We start from the raw sequence: 23,456 nt of genomic DNA, 5'->3' as shown, positions 1-23,456 counted from the left end.
GCTCATTTTTGTAAGGCTTATCCTGTAGGTGTTTTCTACATCTTCACTCTGTGAGGGATTCACTAGCTATATAGTCCCCCCACTTGGCCTATTAGCCCAGTTCCAGAGATCCCCTAGGCAGTGAGCTGGGTTTCTCTGGAACAAGCCAGTTTTTCTTTCAGCCTTTTTCAGTTTTTTCCATACTCAGCACCTTTGGGGCTGCTGTCTTGTATGAAAACCTTTCAAGCATTAATAGAAGGTTCCTTTCTTTGAAAAAAAAAAACCTTGCATGTTGCTCTAACAATTTGACTGTCTTGAATAGTTTTCCTTTAGCCAAGAGTGGGTCAATGTCTTACCATGATCTAGAAGGAAACTATCTAAACCACAACCATAGGAGCTATTGTTATGTAGCCTCCCCTTCCCACAACCATAGGCAATTCATGAACTATAAGATGAGTACATTGCAATCAACCAATGAATTGTATCTCAAAAGATAACTTTCTGATTCCCCCAACCCTCAAAGTCAAAGAAGCTAGCATTGATATCATCCAAGTGACATTGCTTCAAGAGGTAGAGATTCTCATATTGATGGTTGTCAAGGGTAGGATGAGCCTCAAAATCCCCACTATTTTCAATCTTTTTGTTGGAGGTATGAAGAAGTAGAACCAAATATTTGTATGTAGGTCCTTGCAATGTTGTAGACCACCATAGCAAGTGACATCTCAGAGAAAAGGCATGATAACCTCATCACAAGTACACCAATAGATTCTATCCTACTCAAATGATGATTGGCCTCCATGTCTTACCCCAACTCCTTTGGCTATTTCTAGTCTAGAAAGTCCCTCTCCCTAGACTTTATATCCAATGTCCCAATCAAGAATATGCTAGGGGATGTGAGGGATATGCTCAACATCTTTCACCACAACATGGATGAAGGATTTTAGTCATCACTGATGGATCACGTAAATGTGCTAAAGAAGGACACAATCCAACTTTCCTTCATAGGCCGAATGTCTCTAGTGATAGAATCTATACCATGATTGTAGGAAACCAAGTCATGAAATGAAGGACTGCCAAAGAACTCTAAAAAATACTGTGAAAGATGGGGACATTATAGAGATTATTATAGAGTGAATCTATTTGAGGGTGCCAGGATGGAGCAAGGGGTCAATCATCAAGAGGTATTATCACCTCCTATGTAGCTAGTTCAATCATCAATATGTATTAGCACCCCCTTTGTAGCTAGTTCAATTCTTAAAGAAGGGAAAAGAGATGATCAACTTCACTACATCGACTTTTGGATGTCGCTTCAATGCAATCCATAGCTTGCAATCTAGTAGCATTTGATTGTGTGTGGGGCAACCTAAGCTCAAAGGTATTGAGGTTGAGTAGGTCGTTGACAATATCATTCCCAAAATTATGAATAGTCTATAGAAGGGACCTCCAGATAATATTCATAGATAACTATGGAATTTCTATGAAAAACCAGGCATATATAGACCCTAGATTTAATAAGGGTCTCATGGTAATTGAAATAGGCTTAGATCTTGCCATCATGTCTCAAGGGACCCAAGGCTTCGATCTAGTTGCTTCTATTTAGAGCTAGAGCCTAGTGGCTAAGGTTTAAGGCCCAAAGTTGGTTAGCTCTAGATCTCTAGAATTTGTTTCCCAAAATCTAGATCCTAAAGTCAAATATTGGGGACATTGACCCAAGGAGATCCCTTATATGGGATTCGAAGACCTAGATTGGATAATAAAGGAGTCAAGGACAAGTCCTCTTTGACTTAGAATAGCATGACCATGGTTGCCTCCTACGGGATTCACAAGGGTAAAGTTATGGATTACATGAGTGTACAATAGGGACAAGAGGGGGGTCTTTTGAGATGAGGCATAAGCTTATACATTAGGGGTGGGGGCCCTTTTTTATTTTTTCTTGATCTTATATTTAAGTTAGAGGGGCCATGCCATCTCGCGGTGGTGGTGGGCTTGGGATTGTAGGTAATACTAATTTTTACCCTAAACATGATACACATTTGATGAGTTACAATGAGTCATGTATCAAGGCTATGCATGAACTAAGCCCGAACTATGGCTAGTTTTAGGCTAAGGAACCAAGAAAAAATAAGGTCAAATATTAGCCCATTGGCAAATATTTGAAGGTGGTCAAATCTTTATCAAGGGGATGTAATCTAAATTTGCTTATGGTCTAATATAAATTATTGGGAAATAACGTAGTTAAAGAAAGGGAGGGACATGGTAGAATTTCGGTGGTGTCCATATAAGCTTAAACATGGGTGCTTTTGTGGGGGTTAAAGGTCACTGTGCCTTTACCCCGGTTATGTACAATACTTAAACACATATATAAATGAATGAAAAAGAAGATTAGGGTGTTCTACATCCACTAAAACTTGTGTGGCTCTCTGTTTCTCTCTCTCCCTCTTCCGTTCTTGCTTCTGTTAAGAGCACTCTCAACTGGAATCAGAGCTTGGGTGATCTAGCTGAGCGTGCATGAATGCCTGGAAGCTCAGCAGCTCTATGGGAGGAAGGAGAAGCTCTCTGGGAAGCTTTGTGGGTGACTTTACTTGCATCTGAGTGTGTAGAGACCTTGGAGGAACCTTTGGAAAAGTAACTTTGGTTTTGCAAAGTGGTTTTGAGAGCTTGTTAAGTGTTTTCACAGAAAAAGTCGTTTTTTGAGCTTTTCCCTGTTCCGTTCGACGACAGGGACTCGGTATTGACTTGTAGAGGCAACTATTGCTTGCTTTTGGTGTCCACTTCACTTCAGGAGCTTTGAAACACCTTCATTCTTGAATCTAGGATCATTTCATTGGATTTATGACTCACTGTGTTAGTTCCTACGTTTTTCTGCCCGGGTGTTGGAACTCAAGTTTGAAGCAACCATTTGCAGATCTGTCAGTTCCGGTGGACTCAGGAGGTCCTAAAACTTTTATGTTGCTCATCATTTGCACTCCGATGGAGTTTACAAACAGTTCAGTTTCCAAAAACGTTTTTCAGTTCATGTGTTGGACCTAGTGATTGAGACTATGGTTTCCAAAACTGTCTATCCCATTGCATTTTAGACACCCAAAAACCCCTACCTGTCTGTTCTTGTGCAATTCGATGGAGTATTTTCAGAGTTATAGATCTCTGTGTATTGGATTTCGTCTCTCTGTTATGCATTTTTCATTCTAAGGTTTTGAAACCTTAGATATATGCCACATGGCAGTGGATAAGTGTTGACTCCCATTTCTCACTCATCGGTTGGGATTTTGAAGTTCTAACAGAAGAGAGATATTTGCAGATTTTCTTGCTGAGTCCGATTATGCAATGGCACCCATGTTTTGAGGCATCTCAGGTTCTATTTTCAGTAGTGGTCATTGCCGTGGGACAATGATTTCTTGAGCATACCTTATGCAGTTTGAGCCATGTGCACTCATTCGTGGTGTGCATTGGGTTGTAGTGGATGATTTATAGGCCATTTGGATGCATTGCGATCCTTATTGGATGCGCTAATAGGCCCAGATTGCCTCGTGGGGTGCTATTTTTTATGGATGCTTTGCACATGGATGCTATTTTATGCTGAGGGACAGCTTTGACACATTGCAGGTGATGCACTCATAGTGTTATGCTCTCTTGGATGAGATATTATTGATGCATATGCCCATGGACGGTGTTTATGCTTAAGCCATTTGGCACTTATTGGCATTTTGGATTGCCATTGCAGTTGGCATTTTCTTTTGGGCCATATTTGCTCATATGGATGCATAGTACATGCACATGAGTCAGATGCATCTTTTGATGCTCTGAGCTTTGAGTTTTGTGATATTTCACTTTATTGTGGCATACACATTTGGGTGCACCTGGTATTTCGTGTGATTTCTCTTTTGTAGGTACTAGCATTTGGGATTTTGCTTTATTTGCATCATGGCATACTCTTCCATGTCTGAAAAGGAGTTTTTCAAAATTAAAAAGTTTGATGAGACAAACTTTTCTTTGTGGAAAGAACAAATAAGGTATGTGCTTATTCCAAAGAAGCAGATTAATCCCTCGGCAGGGATTGAAGCTAAGCCTGCAAATATGTCTGAGGATGATTGGAATGAGTTGGATGCATTAGCAAAGTCTACTATTAGACTTCATCTTGCAGAGTCAATTTATTTCACAGTTGTAAATGAGCAGACTATGGAAGATTTGTGGAAGAAATTGTGTGCCACTTATGAGAAGGAAACTGCCTGTAATAAAGTTTACCTCATGAAGAGGTTGTTTGAGCTGCAGATGAAGGAAGGGGTCTCCATTGCCTCTCACTTGAATAAATTCAATATTATTTTCAGCCAACTTCAGGCTCAAAAGATGAATTTTGATGCAGAGACTAAGGCAATATTTCTCTTTTGTTCATTGCCATCCTCATGGGATACCTTCTGTACAGCTGTCAGTAACTCTGCACCTGGTGGAGTACTGAAATTTGATGATGTTGTTGGTAGCTTGTTGGCCGAGGAGGTTAGACGGAAGTCTATGGATGGCAACAAGTAGGATGTAGCCTTAAATGTGCAAAGGGACAGATCACAGTTCAGGGGGAAGTCCCAAGAAAGAGGGAAGTCTTGTAGTAAATCCAGGGCACAGAACATTGAATGTTACCATTGTGGCAAGAAGGGCCATATGAAAAAGGATTGTTACAAGCTGAAAAAAGAGCAAAAGGATAAGAAAAAGAATGCAAATTGGGGTGCAAATAAGAAGGAAGAGAGTCCAAGGGAGGACAAAGGAAAAGTGAAGATCAAGGAGATCAATGCAGTCACACATGATAGTGACAATGACATTCTCTTCATATCTAGTTTATCTCTGGAGTTTCTTACCACTTCAATGATGCATATTCTCAGAATTGGATTTGGAATTTTGGTGCTTCATTCCATGTTACTCCCCATAGGGAATGGTTCTCCACTTATGACAGTGGAAAGACAGGTTGTGTGCATCTTGGAAATGACTATGCATGTGACATAGTGGGAGTAGGTGACATAAAGTTTTGTTTTGCAAATGGGTCTGCATTTGTTTTGAAACATGTGAGACATGTGCCTAAGTTGACCAAGAGTCTTATTTCAGTGGGTCAGCTAGATGATGCTGGTTTTCACACCACTTTTGGCTTTCAGAGTTGGAAAATTCAGAAGGGCTCTATGTTTTGGCTAGAGGTGTCAAGTGTGGGACTTTGTATCCCTTACATGTATTAGGGGTGTTTGATCATGTTGTTGCAATAACCAAGCAGCCAAGCACTTCTTTATGGCATTGTCAGTTGGGTCATATGAGCCAAAATGGGATTAAACTCTTAGGCTATTTGGGTTATGTACCGCATTTGAGTTTCTCTGATTTTGAATTTTGTGAGCACTGTCTCTATGGGAAGCAGACTAAATCAGCCCATAAAAGAAGGTGAAAGAAAGAGTTTGAAAAGCTTGATTTGGTGCATTCAGATGTATGTGGTCCCATGCCTACACGGTCATTAGGCAGGGTTGAATACTATGTGACATTCATTGATGATGCAGCTAGGAAAGTGTGGGCTTATGCTATAGCTCGAAAGAGTGATGTGTTCCAGGTATTTCAAAAATGGCTGGCCTTGGTTGAGAATCAGTCAGGTAGAACACTTAAATGCCTACGGACTGACAATGGTGGAGAGTATCTCTCTCATGACTTTCAGTATTTCTGTGATACACATGGGATTAAGAGGGAGCTCACATCCCCTCGTACTCCAGAGCAAAATCTAGTTACAGAAAAGATGAACTGTACCATTCAAGAAAGGTTACAATGCAAGTCTTTCTGGTGGTTTTTGGGCTGAGGCAATGAAGACTGCAGTGCATGTGATCAATAGATCACCTAGTAAGAGTTTGGATGGTGGTATTCCTAAAGAGGCATGGAGTGGCAAGAAGCCCTCTTACTCTCATTTGCATATATTTGGGTGTGAGGCATATGCACATGTGCCGAAAGAGCTTCGAAGAAGCTAGATCTTAAGTCTAGGAAATGCATCTTTCTGGGTTATGGTGAAAGTGGAGAGATGGGCTATCATCTCTGGGATCCAGAAGCAAAGAAGATCATACACAGCCATGATGTAGTCTTCAATGAGAATAAGATGCATAAGGCACCCATGAGGGATGTGGAAATGAGGAGAATCACTATCCAAAGATGTGAATCCTCCTGCATATGTTGATAGACAGCAAGCTTTCCATGCACCAAATGTGCAAGAAATGGTACCACCAAGTACTCCCACAGGTATACAATCAAGGGTAGATGATGGATCATCCATTGGTGGAAATGATGAGCCAAATGTGGCTGATATGCAGGTGGGACAGCAAGCTGAAATGCCCTTGAGAAGATCATCTAGAGTGTCTAGACCGCCTAATAGGTTTGTTCCAGGGGTAGACTATGTGATGCTTACTGATTGCAGGGAGCCTTCTTGCTACAGAGAGGCTATGATGCGCGAGGATTAATGCAAGTGGGAGTATGCTATGCAATCAGAGATGACTTCACTTATGAAGAATAAGACTTGGGACTTGGTTTCTTTGCCACATGGAAAGAAATCATTGCCATGTAAATGGGTCTATAAGATGAAGGTCACATGTGACGATGTGCCTAGGTACAAGGCCCGTTTGGTCGCTAAGGGGTTCAAGCAAGAGAAGGGCGTGGACTTTGATGAGATATTCTCTCCGGTTGTGAAGATGACCACACTTAGATTCATGCTTGGACTAGTGGCAACAGAGGATATGGAGCTTATGCAGATGGATGTCAAGACAGTTTTCTTGCATGGGAATTTGCATGAGGAAATTTACATGGTGTAGCCGGAAGGCTTTGAAGAAAAGGGCAAAGAGCATTTAGTTTGTAAGTTGAAGAAGAGTCTCTATGGTCTTAAGCAAGCGCCTAGAGAATGGTATCAAAAGTTTGATGCTTTCATTCGGTGCCAGGGTTTTAGAAGGAGTGAAATTAATCACTGCCTCTACACTAAAAGGGCTAAGGATAATAGCCTGATAATCTTGGCACTATATGTGGATGATATGCTATTCGCTAGCAAGAATACTTATGAGCTAGATACATTTAAGGCTAAGTTGCATGAGGCCTTTGATATGAAGGATTTGGGACTTACAGGTCATATTCTTGGTATGTGCATCACGCGTGATTGGAGTCGGAAACTCCTTTGGCTTTCACAAAAGGAGTGTTACAAAAGTATTGCAACATTTCAATATGGAGGGGGGGAAGGCAGTGAATACTCCATTGCCTACATATGTGAAACTGAGTCATACAGATAGTCCCAAATCAGATGAGGAGAGGGCCATGATGACCAAGGTTCCTTATGCATCAGCGGTTGGGAGTCTTATGTATGCTATGATAGCTACTAGACCAGACATTGCATTTGCCGTGGGAGATGTTAGCCGGTATATGGCTAATCCAGGAAAGAGGCATTGGGAGGCAATTAAGTGCATCATGAGGTACATGAAGGGTACAAGGAGATGTGCATCTGATTTGGTGGAGGAGACATGCGTGTACTTGGGTACACAGATTCAGACTATGCAGGGCATGTGGATAGTAGGAGATCCACTTCTGGTTATGTGTTCACCTTTGCAGGTGGTACAGTGTCGTGGATGTCTCGCGCACAGAATTGCGTTGCTTTGTCTACCATAGAGGCTGAGTATGTTGCAGCCACAGAGGGTTGCAAGGAGGCTATATGGCTTGATCGGCTAGTGGGAGATTTGGGGATTCATACAGGTGTACCGACATTGCATAGTGATTCCATGAGTGCTATTCAGTTAGCACAGAATCCGATCTTTCATGCAAAGACCAAACACATTGAGGTCAGGTACCATTTCATCAGGGAGGTACTTTAGGACAAGCGCATAGAGCTTGTCAACGTTCATACAGATGATAACCCTGCAGATATGCTGACGAAGAGTCTACCTATTCAGCGGTTTGAGTATTGTCGTGTATTGATGGGCATTGGATAGTATGCTCACTGGTTGTTCTCCCTTAAAGGCACATTGTCCTTTAAGTGGGAGGTTATGGGGGTTAAAGGTCACTGTGCCTTTACCCCGGTTATGTACAATACTTAAACACATATATAAATGAATGAAAAAGCAGATTAGGGTGTTCTGCACCCACCAAAACTTGTGTGGCTCTCTGTTTCTCTCTCTCCCTCTTCCGTTCTTGCTTCCGTTGAGAGCACTCTCAACTTTTACCATAAATAGGGGGTTTTCTTGAATTTCATGCACGCAGGTGATGTCCCCTTTTATTAAAAGTGAATCCCCTAGGTGTTACAACCAAAGATTGAGGCCACTTGGATCCAAGGGACCAGGGTAAATCCACTTTTCAAGTATGAATGAATAAAAGAGGAAGCCAATGGAAAGAAGTTTCAAACAACATTTTCCTTTCCAAGGGAAAACCACCCTTCAGTACAATGCATCGCCACTCCTTTCCTTTCCAAGGGAAAACCAACCTTAAATACAATGCATCACCACTCCCTGACCAATTCTCCAACGGTTCCCATTCATGGAATATCTCTTATGCCACATGGCATCCTCTCCTCCAAATTTCTCCAAATAGGACAAATGACACCAACCTTATACATGGTCTCATTGATTACTCAAGGATTAATCTCTCAAATTGCTCTAGGTGACCTTTCAGAATCATATCATGACCTATCCATGAGATAGAGTTTCCTCACTCCCTGTTCATCCTTTGGTAAGGCTTCCTTGCTTGATCCACTTGCATGTACTTCACCCAAGATCAAAGGTGCCTTCCTCACTTTTAATTTCAAGGGAAGTGCTTCCACCTCTTTAGCCTTACCTTTTCCTATGACGTGTTGTACTACTACTTCTTACTACCACGAGCCTTCCCATGTGACGAGTGGAACCTCCTTGACTCTAGTTGACAATTGATCACCCTTATTCTTTACTAAAATGTTTATCCAAGATGTCTTCTTGGTGGACAAGACAACTTGTGGCTATGCTTAGGGTTTAGTTCTCCATAAAACACAATCATTTAATGGACAAGAGATATTAAAGGAATCTTTCCTATGAAGTGACAAGACATATTCCCACCAATTCTTTTAGCTCCAAAAGAGGTAATGGCTCAATTTAGTTGCATTCTTGAATATATGTCATCGTTATATTGAGCTATAGTGTTCAATGATCACACCTTGCAACATGCACATTTACATGGTATCCTCTCAAAAAGAATACCCTCTCTTGATATTGGTTGTAGTTTCCATTTGAAAGATGTCGATAGCTATAATACAATTTCAGGATAGTAATCAACTCCATCAAGGAAATACAGCAAGACCACATATACAAATAGCAAAAATTTTAGCATTGAAATAGGTTTGGAACTTACAACTATCTATAAAAGCATTAAAATAGGATGTAGGCATTATCAAACTCAATTTAATTGCTAGTATTATCAATGTCAATTTAATAGTTGGTATCAACATAAATTTAGTATCAAATAGGATGTAGGCATTATCAATGTCAATTTAATTGTTAGTATTCACTTATTTTTATCAAAACTAGCATCCAAAGTATTCTTATAAGTTAAAGATGTAATTTTTCATTCCCATTTTCTATTCCTCCTTATAGGTTTCACATTTATCCATTCATCTTGACCTTGATTGGTTTGTCCACACCTCAACTTCTTGTTTGAAAAATCAATAAATGAAAATAAAACCCATTTGCATGCTATGTAAAATGTAATAAAATTGATTCTCAAAACATTCAAATAAATATATCACATTTAGTAACTGTTGGAAGGACAAACCTTGATGGGATGACTCATGGATACATGTCTTTGGTATTGGAGTCCTGGGCGACACAAGCTATGAGGTGTAAGTTGTGAGGTGAGTGATTTTTAGAGAGATCATGGATCTGAGAAGCATCTTAACAATTCCATATATGTAATCATTTGGATAATGGAAAGTAACAATCTTGAGCAAGATCTAGTCTCTCATGTATTTGGTGTGTATTTAGGGTTCATCTTGCACATCTTTGTCCTATAGTGGTATCAAGGCAAAGTAGAGGATATTAGACCTTCCCTCCATGCTTTCTCATGATATCCTAGCTTCATGATTTTGTCTACCTACCTTTATCCTTCGGTGGTATTGTAGTTGTGGATGGTGCTTCTAATCGACGGTTCTTTTGCATACTTTCTTAGCTTCAATAGGGTGCATCTATTGCTTGTGTATTTTTGGTGATGTATTATTTTATTCTGTTATACTCCTTTAAGTGATGTCCATGTTGACAAAATGGCAACTATTTGTGTTCTTAAAAGATTCTTGGCTAAATACCTTCCTAAAATTCACTCTTTGACAAACCTACCATCTAAGCTTGGTCAATAGAGTCGAGGTTCTATAGCCTAGCTTTGAGGTCCATTGTTGTCAATACTCCCCAATTGGTTGTGTGCTACTTGAACTTTTTCATGGGTGATCGATGCAATTGCTACTATTGATTGGGTTGACTTACTCTTGAAGGCTTGCTGTGTCCTCAATTCTTTGGTCAAGGATTTAGCAAGGAGTGTAAGGCTTTTTTCAATCTCACCAAAAATCAAAGTGGTGGAAGGATTATCACTTACATGTCGGCATTCAAGATTGTGGTTGTTGACCGAAGAACAAGAAAACATATTCAAGGTTTACTCAAAGGACATAGTATTGCAAAAGCATGCTTGTAAATTAGTTCCTAGCAGTAAGGAAAAATATTATGGCAAGGAGGGTTCCTCTTATGCTACAACAAATTTTGTCAGCATAACAAAATGGCAATTCCAGTTAAACAACTTGCCTTTATACATGAGTACCAAGATGAAGATGAATCACAAAAGTTATGAGCAAAAGATTTTATTTCAAGGGGTCATAATGCATCAAGGGGTGATATGTTGTTCGAGCAAAAGAGGCCATCAACAGCAATGACACCATCAAGTGTAGCATGTTTATCTTGTGATTGTTTGTATTGTCATTTGTGTTCAAGGTGTTTTTGGTTTTGTCTCTGTTGGGTGATATTTGACCACTATGTGTGTCACTTTAGCTCCTTTTGCATGGTATATTGTCATTTTCCTACATCAAGGTTCTGTACCCATGATGTTCCTTGAAATTATTGTAATGCCTCGAGAAAGGGGGCTAATTTTTGGTTTGCATTTCACTTTTGTTAGGATAGACTCACATTTTAAAATCCTCTCTTTGTTTTGTGAGGTGATTTCAATTGAGCACTCATACTCTTTGGTTGTTGGTTTTGACTTTGAGAAGTGAATCTCTTTGTTTTGGGTATTCACAATTTGTTGAGAATCTGCCACTTTTTATAGTTTGTCATTTTATATAGACACCTATCTTCACTTTGAGGGGGGTATTGGAAAGGCAGACCTTGAAAGGAATACTCATGGTTACATGTCTTTGGGATTGCAATCTTGTGATTCTTGGAGGAGCTAGTTCAGATGATCATGGATCTGAGAAGCATCTTAAAAGTCCATATATGTGATCATTTGGATAATGCAAAATGAAAATCTTGAGCAAGATGTAGTCTCTCCTGTATTTGGTACATAGTTAGGGTTCATCTTGCACATCTTTTTCTTATAGTAACATCCTCATTTAGTAACATTTCAAGATTTTCAAATTTTGAAAGTTCTATATCAAGCACTATAAAATTTTCACTCTCATCAATAATGTTATCATCACTCTTATTATCAATGTCAGCACGACCTTCAATATTATTTTCTTTATATCATTCTCATCTACCTCATCCTTACTTTCTTCCATATCCTCCTAATTGTTGAATGTCATAAATGTTGGTAGGTACGTCTCCTTCATCTTCATTTTCATCATGACCATCTACATCTATAATTAGAAAAATCCATCTCCCACATTGATTTACACATATAATTATTTCCCATCATTTTCATGCTTGTGTAAAATATATTGTTAAAAATTCTTAGGAAACACAAATGGTTCATCAGTTGCACAATGCACTTTTGAACAATCAATAGCACAAAGACTATATTTCTCCCTTCAGATGGTTGCATTAGGACCCTATAAATCACTTGGAACCATCACGCTTTGAGTAGCATAATCTTAAAAAGCCTATAGCTCACTTCAATTATTTCCTCCAATGCTCCAACATAATTTCGCTCATTTCCCATTACATTTGTCTCTCTTATGCTTGCTTGATGTTGTTGTTGAGATACAACAAGACCAAAGTCCATGGCAATTTGTATCTAATCAATACTCTCAATATAAAAGTGATGACTTGAGGCCCACATACCACCATAGACACATGCCTGTAATAGGACAAAGGTAAAAGAAAAATCTTGCGAATGCAAGTTTTAAGATGGAATGTAAATAACCTAAAGATGCACAAAGAAATGATTTCATTTTAATACTGATCACATTTGATCGATATCTCCTCTTCTCCATGAGTAACATGAGATCCTTTACAGTGTGCCTTGTTTATAGCATGTTGACACCAATCTAGAGAACACTTTTCTAGAAGTATCTATAACTCAAGTGGATATCTTACTTGATTTCTACTCCTTTTGCTTGTTCAAGTCCTTTTCTCTCCTACGATCTATTTTTTCTCTCCTTTTCATACATCTCTAACCATTTTTATATATTCTTTGAATGTAAAGACAAATGTCAAAATTTACTCATCAATTGCATAAGATAATTTCACCTCATTCTCTTTTGCCATACAACAACTCTCCTATTATATTCTCATCATACTTATCATTCCATACTATTGAAGATTCATCTTTGAGGGAGGGGGGAATGTGTAGTCGCACAGTTGTTGCCAGTAGGGGCTAGCTCTATTAGCCATCCACACTGCTTTATGTAAATCAACCCCACAATAGACAGGATTGTTTCTCCAAGATACTCCTATCCCATAGCTTCTCGAACATTTGTGTCCATCTCTTTTCTCAATCTCGTCTGAGCCACTTTTTAATTGAGTTGATATGTCATGGTTTGTGCATCCACAAAGACTGGGATTAGGAAGAGATTATTTTTACTTGCCCATCTGAATTCCGCAAAGAGCGTTGAAGTCTATCGCCCATCCACCATAGATTGTCTCTATTCTAAAGGTTCTTTCTTTCCTGGAGCAAGAGTAGGTCAAACCTGTTCACAATCTGAGTCTTTGGAGTATCCTATCTTCTATATCCACCAACCCTGTCTACGATTCTAGAGGTCATCTCATGTTCTGATTCCTTTTTTTTAAAGCCTTATTGCACCTTTGAGTGCATTGTCTGAGAGCGGGCTATCACTCTAGATGATGGAGAACCAAATAGAGTCATGGCTACAAAAAGGTCTCGTCTTCCTAGTGAACCCTTTGAATGGTTTCAAAGATTCCCAAGCCTTCCACATGCCCTTCCAAAGTTTGGACCCTTTAGCCATGCATGGTTCTTTCCCAATGAGGGCTACACCTAACAGAAGATTCTTCCGATTTTTGCATCTTCTTATCTTTACCCAAGAGATATTTTTGATGATTAGTGAGGCCCAAACTAACAATATCTTACTTTATATCCTGTTGGTTAGTTTATATCCTATATGGACCCGAAAAGGAAGATTGTGACAGACTCTCTCGGATGGAGTCCCTGCCATCTTTGCACTTTTGTCCAGATTCTTTCTAGAACCCAGTCCCATCTCTCTTTATTTGAGCACTTGAGTCCCATAGGAATTCCAAGTAGTCTAAAGATTTCTCCTTCTTTTAAGAGCTTGCACTGTATGCTAATCAAGACTTGAGGGGGGGGACTCCAAGTTCCAAAGATACTTGTCTTTTTGTGGTTAATTTTGGAGCCAAAGCGCTGCAAAAAATCTCCAAACATTTTACCACCTTTCCAGTTGATTGTTCATCATTTTATGTGGTAAGGTTGGTATCGTCTGTGAACTGCTGGCAAGCAATCTGTCCTCCTCCTTCTAATGCCTCCTATCATTCCCCTATCCACTTGCTCTTGAGTGAGCCATCCGAGAGAGTCTGCCGCAATGGCAAAAAGCATAGGAGCTAGGGGCGTCCCTATCTAATTGATCTCTTAAGTGCAAAGAAGGGAAAAACTCTACCGTTTATTTTACTCGAGCTTGAAGAAGAAGGATATTGACAAATTTTACATAGTTGGGCCCAATCCCCATATCCTAGAGGGAAGTTAAATAAAACCCCACTCCATTCTATCGTAAGCTTTGTTGAAGTCGACCTTGAGAAAGCAGATATCCTAGTGGGTTTCCTCTGCATGTTCCAATCCTTCCCACAGAGTAAGAATTGCCTCTAGGATGTGCTTGCCTTTTGTAAAAATATTTATGTTAAAAACATGATTAAAGATGTCATTCTAGTGAATTCATGTGATAGCCACATTTTTTTCATGACCCTCTCATGCAAGTACCAATTCTTGCAAGGGACATTGCATCCATAAGATGCATTAGTATATGCTCTTATGTCTCAAAAAATTTGGTTGGCAATTCTTTCTCCATCAAGCACATGAGACCTATACACTCTAGATTCTTTTGTGGAAAGGGTTTAATTCTTTTGAAGCCACCCACCTGTACAATGTACATGATTGCAAGTTAGTCAAAATAATATATGAATGTAGCATAATCAAACCATTAATTAATGTAAAATAAGCAAACAATAAATGCATCTAAAATAAGGAAACCATGTTTGAGTGTGTACACATGTTTGCCTACCTCACAATTTCTCCTAGTTGATAAATGACTTCACGCAAAGCTTGAGTCAAGAAAGCTTGATGACCAATTGCAAAATATTATATGATAGATACTTAAAATTAGGTAAGATAAAAGTGTTTATGAGGGTGACCCAATAATATCCAAATGATTCATATATCATATCGCCAACTTGTAATAGATTATCCAATCATGGATCTTTAAAACACATAAGTTGAAATCATTATTGAACAAGTCTCTAAAGGATCCTTGATATCCAGTAGTTGTTAGTCACTGTTAGGCAAGATTCATGGAGCCTAGCCAGATGACATGGATTAGAATTGGGGGGTTTACGAGACAATGCCAATCTTAGTATATGTGAAAAATTCATCGTGACACTCTTCAGTCCTTCCGCAAATACCTGTACATCCACATTCACCTAATTTCCTCATCTTTGCCCTCCACCCCGCCCTATCTACATTGGTAGAAAATAATCTTCTATTCTAGAACACAATACATGAATCTCTAGTATCCTGAATTCTTCATGTTTAGCCAAAAAACCAAACAACGTACCACTTAGAACTAGTTTTGTCAATCACAACATACAAATTTGCACATTCAGATTCTTTAAGTTAGTATCCAAAAACCAATTTAGGACTAGCAAATATAATTAACCTTCCTTCAAAAATGTTAATATTAGAGTCATTCTTTGCATTCTAGTCTTTTGAATGCTTATTTGTTCAAAGGAGAGGATTCAAATGATTAAACTTGGTCTTGTTTTATGGAGCAATTTTCAAACTCAACTTTATACTTAACAATAATTATATTTCATTATCTTGATTAACAAAATCAAAGTACAAGCATGCTAATCAACTAATGTGCTTAGAGCATTGAAACATTGTAACTCATTGTAGACAACGCATAACAATTTTGTGATGTAACATTTTGTAATGGAAGCACCTATCATACACATTCAATATATAGCACTTCATAAATATGAAAGTAATCACAAAAGGATTCACAAGAGTAAGTAGCATGGAGACAAAATTGGACTTAGCTCATTTGAATGCAATGCATTTAGCACAATTTGGTTGGAAGCATTCCATAAATCAAGAGAAAACATGCAAGAAGTTGCTAACATAAAAAAGAAAAAGCTGAGAATTTCAAGCTAACTCCATCGAACAAAAAATACATAAAAGCACACATTTTCCTAGTGAACCAATTTGGAGAGTTTGAAATTCATGAGATTCTCCCACTTTTCGGATGTTAACCCAACTTAATAGAATTAAGTGCCTTTATGTCTTTCAATACACTTTAATATAGTTCAACGTGTTTATCTTTTTTGTTGGAGCTCTACATTGCAATTTAATACTCTTTTTTTGTGTTGGAGTTGTGTACCATTCTTGTGATTGGTTATCATGTTGGAGTTCCACAAGGTTATGGCCTTGCCTCCTAGTTAGCCCAAATAGGATTTGTTCAAGAGAGGAGCATTCTAGATAATATCTTCACTTTCTAGGTTACCGCTGATTGGACGGAATCTCAAACCCTTGTGATTCTCTTGGATTTCGAGAAGGCCTAATATAGGGTGATCGGGCCTTCTTGGAGGAGACCATGAGGAGATTGGGCTTCTCATAAGAGTGCACAAGGGGGGCCTTTGCTCTTTACATGGGCATCTCGACACAAGCAACTTCAACCAGATGGTAATATCAAGTCACACAAGGAAGGCCTTCTTGAATGTGTCAAGGCTGCTCTCTGGCCCCTTTTCTTTTTTGATGTGGCCGAGACCTTGGATGCATTTCTTAAGCGGACAAGAGGAGCTCAAGTTAGTCATCCTTATTTGTAGAGGGTACAGCTGCCCATTTGGAGGGGGTGGGCTCAGAGGCCCCGATGAAGGTGTGGCAACACCTCTGGACCAGCCTCACCCAGACCAGCCCACAGTACAAGGAGTTTGGGTGATTGCTCCTTTGAAGGGTTATCACTAGAAGTGTCCTGTCAAAAGGGCATTGTCCATCCATCAATCTGAAAAAATTCCAGTCACAAAACACGACGAACATCTTCCTGATGTTCATCTGAGCTTGCTTTGGGAAGTATGTCCTAGTGCTTTCAACTTTCTATATACACCATCACTCTTAGGACATTTTCTATCATCTACAATGAAACCAGGCATCTGATTGTCAATCTCAATGAAAGCTAGTGTTACATTCACACATCCTCCTTAGAAGTTCAACTTTCTCAGCCTCTTGCTGCATCCCAGCATGTGCATAAATGTTTGACATGAGTATGTAAGCAGAAGGCCGTTTAGGATCAATTGTGACCACATTGTTAAAGCAACACCTCCCAAGCTCTACATTACCATGACTTCTGCAGGAACTCAGCAAATTTGTCCACCCAACAATGTTAGATCGGAATGGAATAGTTTCAAGCAAGTCTTCTGCCCTATTCAGGCTGCCTGCATGGCCCAAAATGTCAACAAAAGAATTGTGATGTTCAAGTGAAGGTTCAAACCCATGGTTATCTCTCATCGACTTGAAAATATTGCGGCCTTCCAATACTAGCCCTGCATGACTGCATGCTGAAAGAAGACAAAGAAAAGTGATATCATTTGGCTTTACGCCTGATTGCTGCATGCCCTCAAAAATCTGGAAGGCAAACTTAGATTGGCTATTTTGGGCGCATTCTGCAATTAATGCATTCCATGTTACAACATTTCGGTTCTGCAGTCTGTGAAATACCACATGTGCATCTTCCAAGCTCCCACACTTACCATACATGCCAATCAAGGTGTTACCCACATATATGTCTGATTCGAGTCCACTACCTTTTATGTGGGCATGGATCTGCCTGCCCCATTCTAATGCTCCAATACCGGAACATGCTTTAAGGAGGCTAATAAAGGTAATCTGATCTGGCTCCATCCCCTCACATTGCATCCGCTGGAAAAGCTGGAGAGCCTCCTCCCATTGCCCATCCTGGGTGCAGCCTGCAATCATTACATTCCATGAGACAATGTCTCCCTTTGGCAGCTTTTCAAAGACCATGCATGCATCCACAAGGCTGCCTGACTTGCCATACATGTCGATCAGGGTGTTGCCAATATTTATGTCCCTTTCAAGTCCGCTTTTGACGATGTGATAGTGAGCAAGCTTGCCCTGTTCTAATCCTGTCACGTTGGAACACGCTTTCAGGATGGCAATGAATGTGACCTGGTTGGGCTCCACGCCATCTAATTGCATTTTCTGGAAGAGATGGAAAGCCTCCTGAGAATGCCCATGCTCAGCATAACCTGCGATCAATGCACTCCAAGTGATAATATCACGTTTTGGTAATTTGTCAAACGTGGCTTGTGCACAGTCGAAGCTTTGTGATTTCACATACATATCAATCAGGGTGTTGCCAACTATGACATTCAACTCAAACCCGCTTCCAATAATGTGGGCATGAGTTTTCTTGCCATGATCTAGGGTTGCTATGCAGGAACATGCTTTCAGGACACAAACAAATGTGATTGAATCTGGCTCTGTGCCCTCGTGTTGCATTGCCTGGAAAAGCTTAAGCGCTTCCTCCACATGCCCATTTTGGAGATACCCTGTAATCAATGCATTCCATGTGACAACACCTCGTGTTGGCATTCTGTCAAACACCATATGTGCATCCTCAGTACACCCCCATTCACTGAACATACCAATCAAGGTGCTGCTGACAAAAACGTCTGAACCAAATCCACTCTCAATAATGTTGGCATATATCTTCTTGCCCTGTTGTAAGTCTGTCGGGCTGGAACAGGCTTTCAGGATGCACACAAATGTGGCCTGATTTGGTTCTACACCCTCCTGTTGCATTCGCTGAAAGCATATAAGGGCCTCCTGGCCATAACCATGTTGGGCATATCCTCCAATCAATGCACTCCATGTGAAAACATCTCGCACAGGCAATCTGTCAAAGACACTTTTTGCGGTCTCAAGGCTCCCACATTTGCAATACATGTCAATCAGGCTGCTGCCAACCACAACATCTAGTTCAAATCCATTTTCCACGATGCGGATATGAAGTTGCTTGCCGTGCTCTAGGGCTACTATGCTAGAGCATGCTTTTAAAAGGCAAACGAATGTTACTTGCTGTGGCTCTATGCCCTCCTGTTGCATCTTCTGAAAAAGCTGAATGGCCTGCTCACCGTTTCCATAATCTGTGTGCGCTGCGATAAGTGCTGTCCACGTGACAACATTCCGCTTTTTTAGTTTGTCAAACACTGAGCTTGCGTCATAGAGGCTTCCACATTTGCTGTACATGTCTATCAATGTGCTGCCAACAAATATATCAGAGTCAAACCCAGTTTTCTTTATGTGGTCATGAACTTGTTTAAGGGATGCAACGCGAGAACATGCCTTCAGAACTGCGACAAAAACATATCCATCTGGTGTCACATTTGACTCTCGCATTTTGTTGTACAAACTGATAGCTTGCTCGTTATGTCCCACCTTGCCATGTGCTAATATGATTGCGCTCCACGCGTACGCATTTGGTTTCGACAATTTGCTAAAGACTTGATTCGCTTCAAATAGATTCCTAAATGAAGCATACATGCGGATCAGGTGGCTACCCAGAAAAGAGTCCTCCTCGTATCCGCTTCTAATAATAATCTCATGTAGCTCCCTGCCTCCTGCCAGATCCTTTACGCTCATGCATCGCTGTAGAAGAACGACCAAGGAGGAGAGGGGAATGCACATGCCCTCCTGATGCATATAATGAATAGCCCAAATTGCCTCACCAAAAGATCCCTTATCGCACAATTGTCTGAGAACTCCGTGAGACACTGAAAAGCCAATAGAACTATCATTTCGTGGTATCCTGCATATAAGGCAGAAAAACAAAGACAGAATATCATCGAATGCTCATAGTGAATCTGCAAGGTGGAGGCTTTCTTAAAATCACGCTATCGGCCCCTTAATTGCAACCTTATGCTCGGAGGAACACCTGGGGCAGTTCGAAGTCGGAGCTCCAAATTCGCGCTAGACTCTAGTAAATTCGCAGTCTGCAAAGAAGAATTTGCGTGAAAATCCGGTGTCAAATTCCGCAACGTTGCCGTCTCCCAAGAGGCGGTTCGCAAATGGTCGATCCCCAAAGTCTCTTTGGTGGCAGCCTGCGCAAACGCGAAGGACATGAAGAGCAGAAATGATTTAGAGCTACAAAGGAAACATTGATGAATACAAGAAGCGTCTTGGGCAAATGAGAACAATCACCTGGTTGGGCCTGTGGTCGCAACAGGGCGAGGGGAGTGCGAACGAAGTCCGAAAAGACTGATGGGTTGCCATGGAAGTCTGAAGCATCATGGGCTGGTGTGTTCTGATGGAGGCAAGAGTAGCATGCTTGTGGCTGCTCGAGCTCCAGGCTTGTTGCTAGCTTGTACGGTTGGCTCGGCAACAAGCGCACAGAGTGCCTCTGCCTGTGCTTGATGCTGTGAATGCTTGATCATTGGAATGATTTTTCCGTTCTTGAGTCGATTGGCGCCGGAATGACTTTTCCGTTCTTGCACCCAGTGCCTGACCCTGCTTCTGGTGCCGATCATTGGAATGACTTTCCCATGCTTCAGTGCCTCTGCCTCTCTGCCTGCTAATGCTCGATCATTGGAATCATCCCTCCCCCCTTGCTTTCCTCATGTGAATGCTTCATCATTGGAATGACCTTTCCTTGCTTGAATGGTCTTGTTGTGTCCTCACCTCTTCACCAAGTAAGGTCGTCCGCTTTCAAATCAACGGTGGACATAGTGTGACCCAATGAGAAATCGAGTCGCGAAACATCCATTTCACATGCGCCCGCCTGACTTTGCAAAAAGTATGTGCTGGCGAGTTGACTCACGCTCGGGTGTAAGTAAAATCCCAGGCGGTCTAGCCAGGGCACCCAACAAGTTGTCCGCGAGCCATCGACTGTCTCAAGATGGAAGACCTTTAAGATGACAAGGCACTAGGCTAGTAGAGGGTCATGGTTATGGACTGATTAGGCAAATTATGGACTATTGACCCTGGCACAGCCTTGACATGATAGGATGGTGCACAGTGGAGGCTTTGGTTATGGGAGGGCCTCTTTGAGCGATTCAATGGGACCTGGGTGAGTGGTTTTTGCCCCCCTCGAGTAGGGCACTCAAACAAGGTTGAGGAGGTGCCTCTCTTTTCATACACCACCCGCATTGGCTGACGTCTTCCGTTGTTGCATGTAGTAGCTTAGACTCCCTCGGGAGGGCAGGGCATAGGGTTCTAAGGGAGGTCATCTCTTGTTTTTGGTTGCATCTTTGAACCAGCTGTAGACCATGGAAGATCTCTTATTTCTTATGGCTGGTCGCGTAGGGAGGCTTGCCTATCGACTCGTGGTTGGAGCAGATGTGGGTGGATGGTAGCTACCACCATTGTCGAACATATAGAGTGCTAGAGATGACCCCTCACTATGACTAGCTAAGCTTGGAGCTCAATTTGTGTTAGGTAGAGAGACTAGTATACAAGGGAATCACCCTCCCATATTTCCCACATTAAGTTTGACGTCTGTACCATCAAGAGAAGGTTATGGGAAACCATACAACAATGAAGTATAACTTCCCTGAAGTGTAAATAATGGCTAGAAAATGTATTAAGAAGAGGGAATAGGGTGATCAAATGCTCAGTCCTCATGGGATTTGCATAGAGGAGTTTAAGCATGCTTAATAATAGAAAATAAGACTAGTTTTGGCTCTATGGATCAACCTGCTTGATAATTAGCTTGATAATTGCTATAGTCAATAGGATGATGGAAGCTAAGTGCTACTTTAGTCAATCAAATGATGGAAGCTAAGGGTGATAAGGTGACTTTGCAATAAGAAAAATGGTCTAAAAGGACTCGCCAAAAAGGGGCACTATTTTGATAGGCCACCCTATTGGACCACTTAAAGGGTGGTCATGTAACATGGGGAGGATTTAGAGTGGCCTTTTGCCACCCTTTGAAATATATGGCAAGATATAAGGCAACCTTTGGATGCCCTATTGGACAACTATAGAAAATAGGGTAGCCTATGGCTGCCCTATTGGACTAAGGCTAAGAAATAGGGTGGAGTTTGGCTACTCTATTGGACAATTGTACAAAATAGGGTGGCCAAATGAAGAAATTAGGCACCCTTTGGCCATCGTATTTGAAAACTATTGCAAAATATAGCTTCTTTATTTGCCCTTTTGGACAAAGGGCAAGAAATAGGCTGGACATTGGCTACCCTATTGGATAGTTGTGCAAAAAAGGGTGGTCTATTGGACATAGAGCTAGAAATAGGCTAGCCTTTGGCTACCCTACTGGACAATTGTGCAAAATAGTGCAGCCCATGGTTGCCCTTTTGAAAAATAGGGCAAGATATAGGGAAGCCTTTGATTGCTATTTTGGAAGAATGTACAAAATAGGGTAGCCTATAATTACTCTTTTGACTAGTATTGGAAGCCTGCCTTTTAGTTGCTTGAAAACTGTGTCAAAAAGCATCCCTTTCGAATTTGGAGTATCTTCAAAAATTGAAAAAGTAGATGGATATCAACATTCATTGGCTACATGGGGGAGATAAGAAAGGCAAGTGCTTTCATGTCCATAATCACCTAGGCTACTAGGTCTTTAGGTTGATGAGTAGATGGATTCTTTCAGAGTTGAAAAAAATTCCCCACATATCTCTTTCAATCAAATCCATCTTCATTTTTATAGACCATGTACGATATTTTGTTCCATTGAAATGGCCTTTCTTGTTGAAATATTTCATGTTTGAAGCCATGAGTCATTAAGATGATGGTTGATCAATTAAAGTCTTCAATTATGAGGGTGATTTTTAGAACAATACTAGGTCATAAATCTTTCTCCAAGTAGTGCTCGCAAAAGAGCTCAATCAACGTTTTGGTTGACTTAATAAGGGAGCTTTGCAAAAAGGGGGTCTTAAGGGCAAAAGATAATTGGCCAAAAGGTTGAGAAACCATGCTCAACATCATGTGATCATATGTGCATAGCACTAACCCAATAGAGTGCTATAAAGGAAAGGGTTAGATGCCCTAACCCTAACCCTAAAAGGGTTTGTATATATTCTACAATTTCAACTAAATCTAGTGTATAGTTAGTCATTTGTGGTGTGCTCTCTAGCTGTGCCCTCTCTCCTCATCTCCACTCTTCTCCTCTCCCCTCTTCATATTTTGTTATGGTATTAAAGCATGGTTCTGCCTTCCGGTGAGGTGCCATCCTTCTTGTGAGAGTGAGAGAGGTCGATTGAGAAATTGAGAGATTGTGTTTTCCATTCACTTCCGTTGATTGATAGAGAAAACTTTCATTCACTTTGAGATAAAATTTCCCTCCATATTTTTGTTCATTGCTTAAGGAAGAGAAAGAGTTTCCATCCATTCTTCTTCCTTTGTATTTCGAGAGAGAGATTCTTGAGTGTGAGTGAGAGAAAGTTTTCGTCCACTGTGAGATATCCTTCATTATGAGTGTGAGAGAGAGATTCAAACTATAGTTGAGAGATTTCTTAGTTCGTGACAGAATTGATAGAGATCATTGCCTTGAGAAAGAACTCTATTGTGAGAATTGAGAAAGACAAAGAGTGAGTTTGATTGGCTACAATGCTGTACAACGAGCCTTTGACATCCTCACGTCAAGTCTGAAGCAATAGATAACTGAGATCCCTACAACTGACGTCCTTCATTGACTGGCTGCAGCAACTAATCTCCTCCAACGTATTCAACAAGGTGGGCTACAATGCCTTATCCACGAGCGCTCTAGCCAGTTCTTCCACAACGAGATGGCTCAAAGCTTTAATGGCGTGTATCAGCCGACCAATCCTTAGCGGCTCTCCAAATGCAAATTC

General features: G+C 40.7%; 1 protein-coding gene across 4 annotated transcripts; it reads right to left on the bottom strand.

Moving 5' to 3' along the window:
• Positions 1-15,948: 15,948 nt before the first annotated feature.
• LOC147889301 (pentatricopeptide repeat-containing protein At5g27110-like) lies at positions 15,949-20,260 on the bottom strand. Of its 4 annotated transcripts, none has more exons than XM_087391359.1 (3): positions 19,852-20,260; positions 19,567-19,751; positions 15,949-19,459 (listed from the first exon to the last, which is right to left on the bottom strand). In XM_087391359.1, the coding sequence occupies exons 1-3, from the start codon at positions 19,939-19,941 to the stop codon at positions 16,795-16,797; spliced, it is 2,940 nt and encodes a 979-aa protein (XP_087247485.1). In that variant the 5' UTR covers positions 19,942-20,260; the 3' UTR covers positions 15,949-16,794. The 4 variants fall into 4 exon arrangements, with proteins under 4 accessions (XP_087247485.1, XP_087247488.1, XP_087247487.1 ...); XM_087391362.1 differs by having other exon boundaries at positions 15,949-19,424; XM_087391361.1 differs by having other exon boundaries at positions 19,586-19,751.
• Between the last annotated feature and the right edge of the window lie 3,196 nt (positions 20,261-23,456).

This window comes from Dipteris shenzhenensis, chromosome 20 (genome assembly GCF_047967505.1).
Source record: "Dipteris shenzhenensis isolate YYH24624 ecotype China chromosome 20, Dip_SZ_1.0, whole genome shotgun sequence".
NCBI lineage: Eukaryota > Viridiplantae > Streptophyta > Polypodiopsida > Gleicheniales > Dipteridaceae > Dipteris > Dipteris shenzhenensis.
This window is presented reverse-complemented; position numbering and strand designations above follow the sequence as displayed.

What these genes read in the sequence shown, in the direction of transcription:
- LOC147889301 (XM_087391359.1), bottom strand. Translation starts at nt 19,941, where the DNA reads ATGATGCTTCAGACTTCCATGGCAACCCATCAGTCTTTTCGGACTTCG. An exon ending in GCGACCACAGGCCCAACCAG is followed by an intron (nt 19,752 to 19,851) that starts GTGATTGTTCTC and finishes GCGTTTGCGCAG; the next exon opens with GCTGCCACCAAAGAGACTTT. An exon ending in GGTGTTCCTCCGAGCATAAG is followed by an intron (nt 19,460 to 19,566) that starts GTTGCAATTAAG and finishes CCTTATATGCAG; the next exon opens with GATACCACGAAATGATAGTT.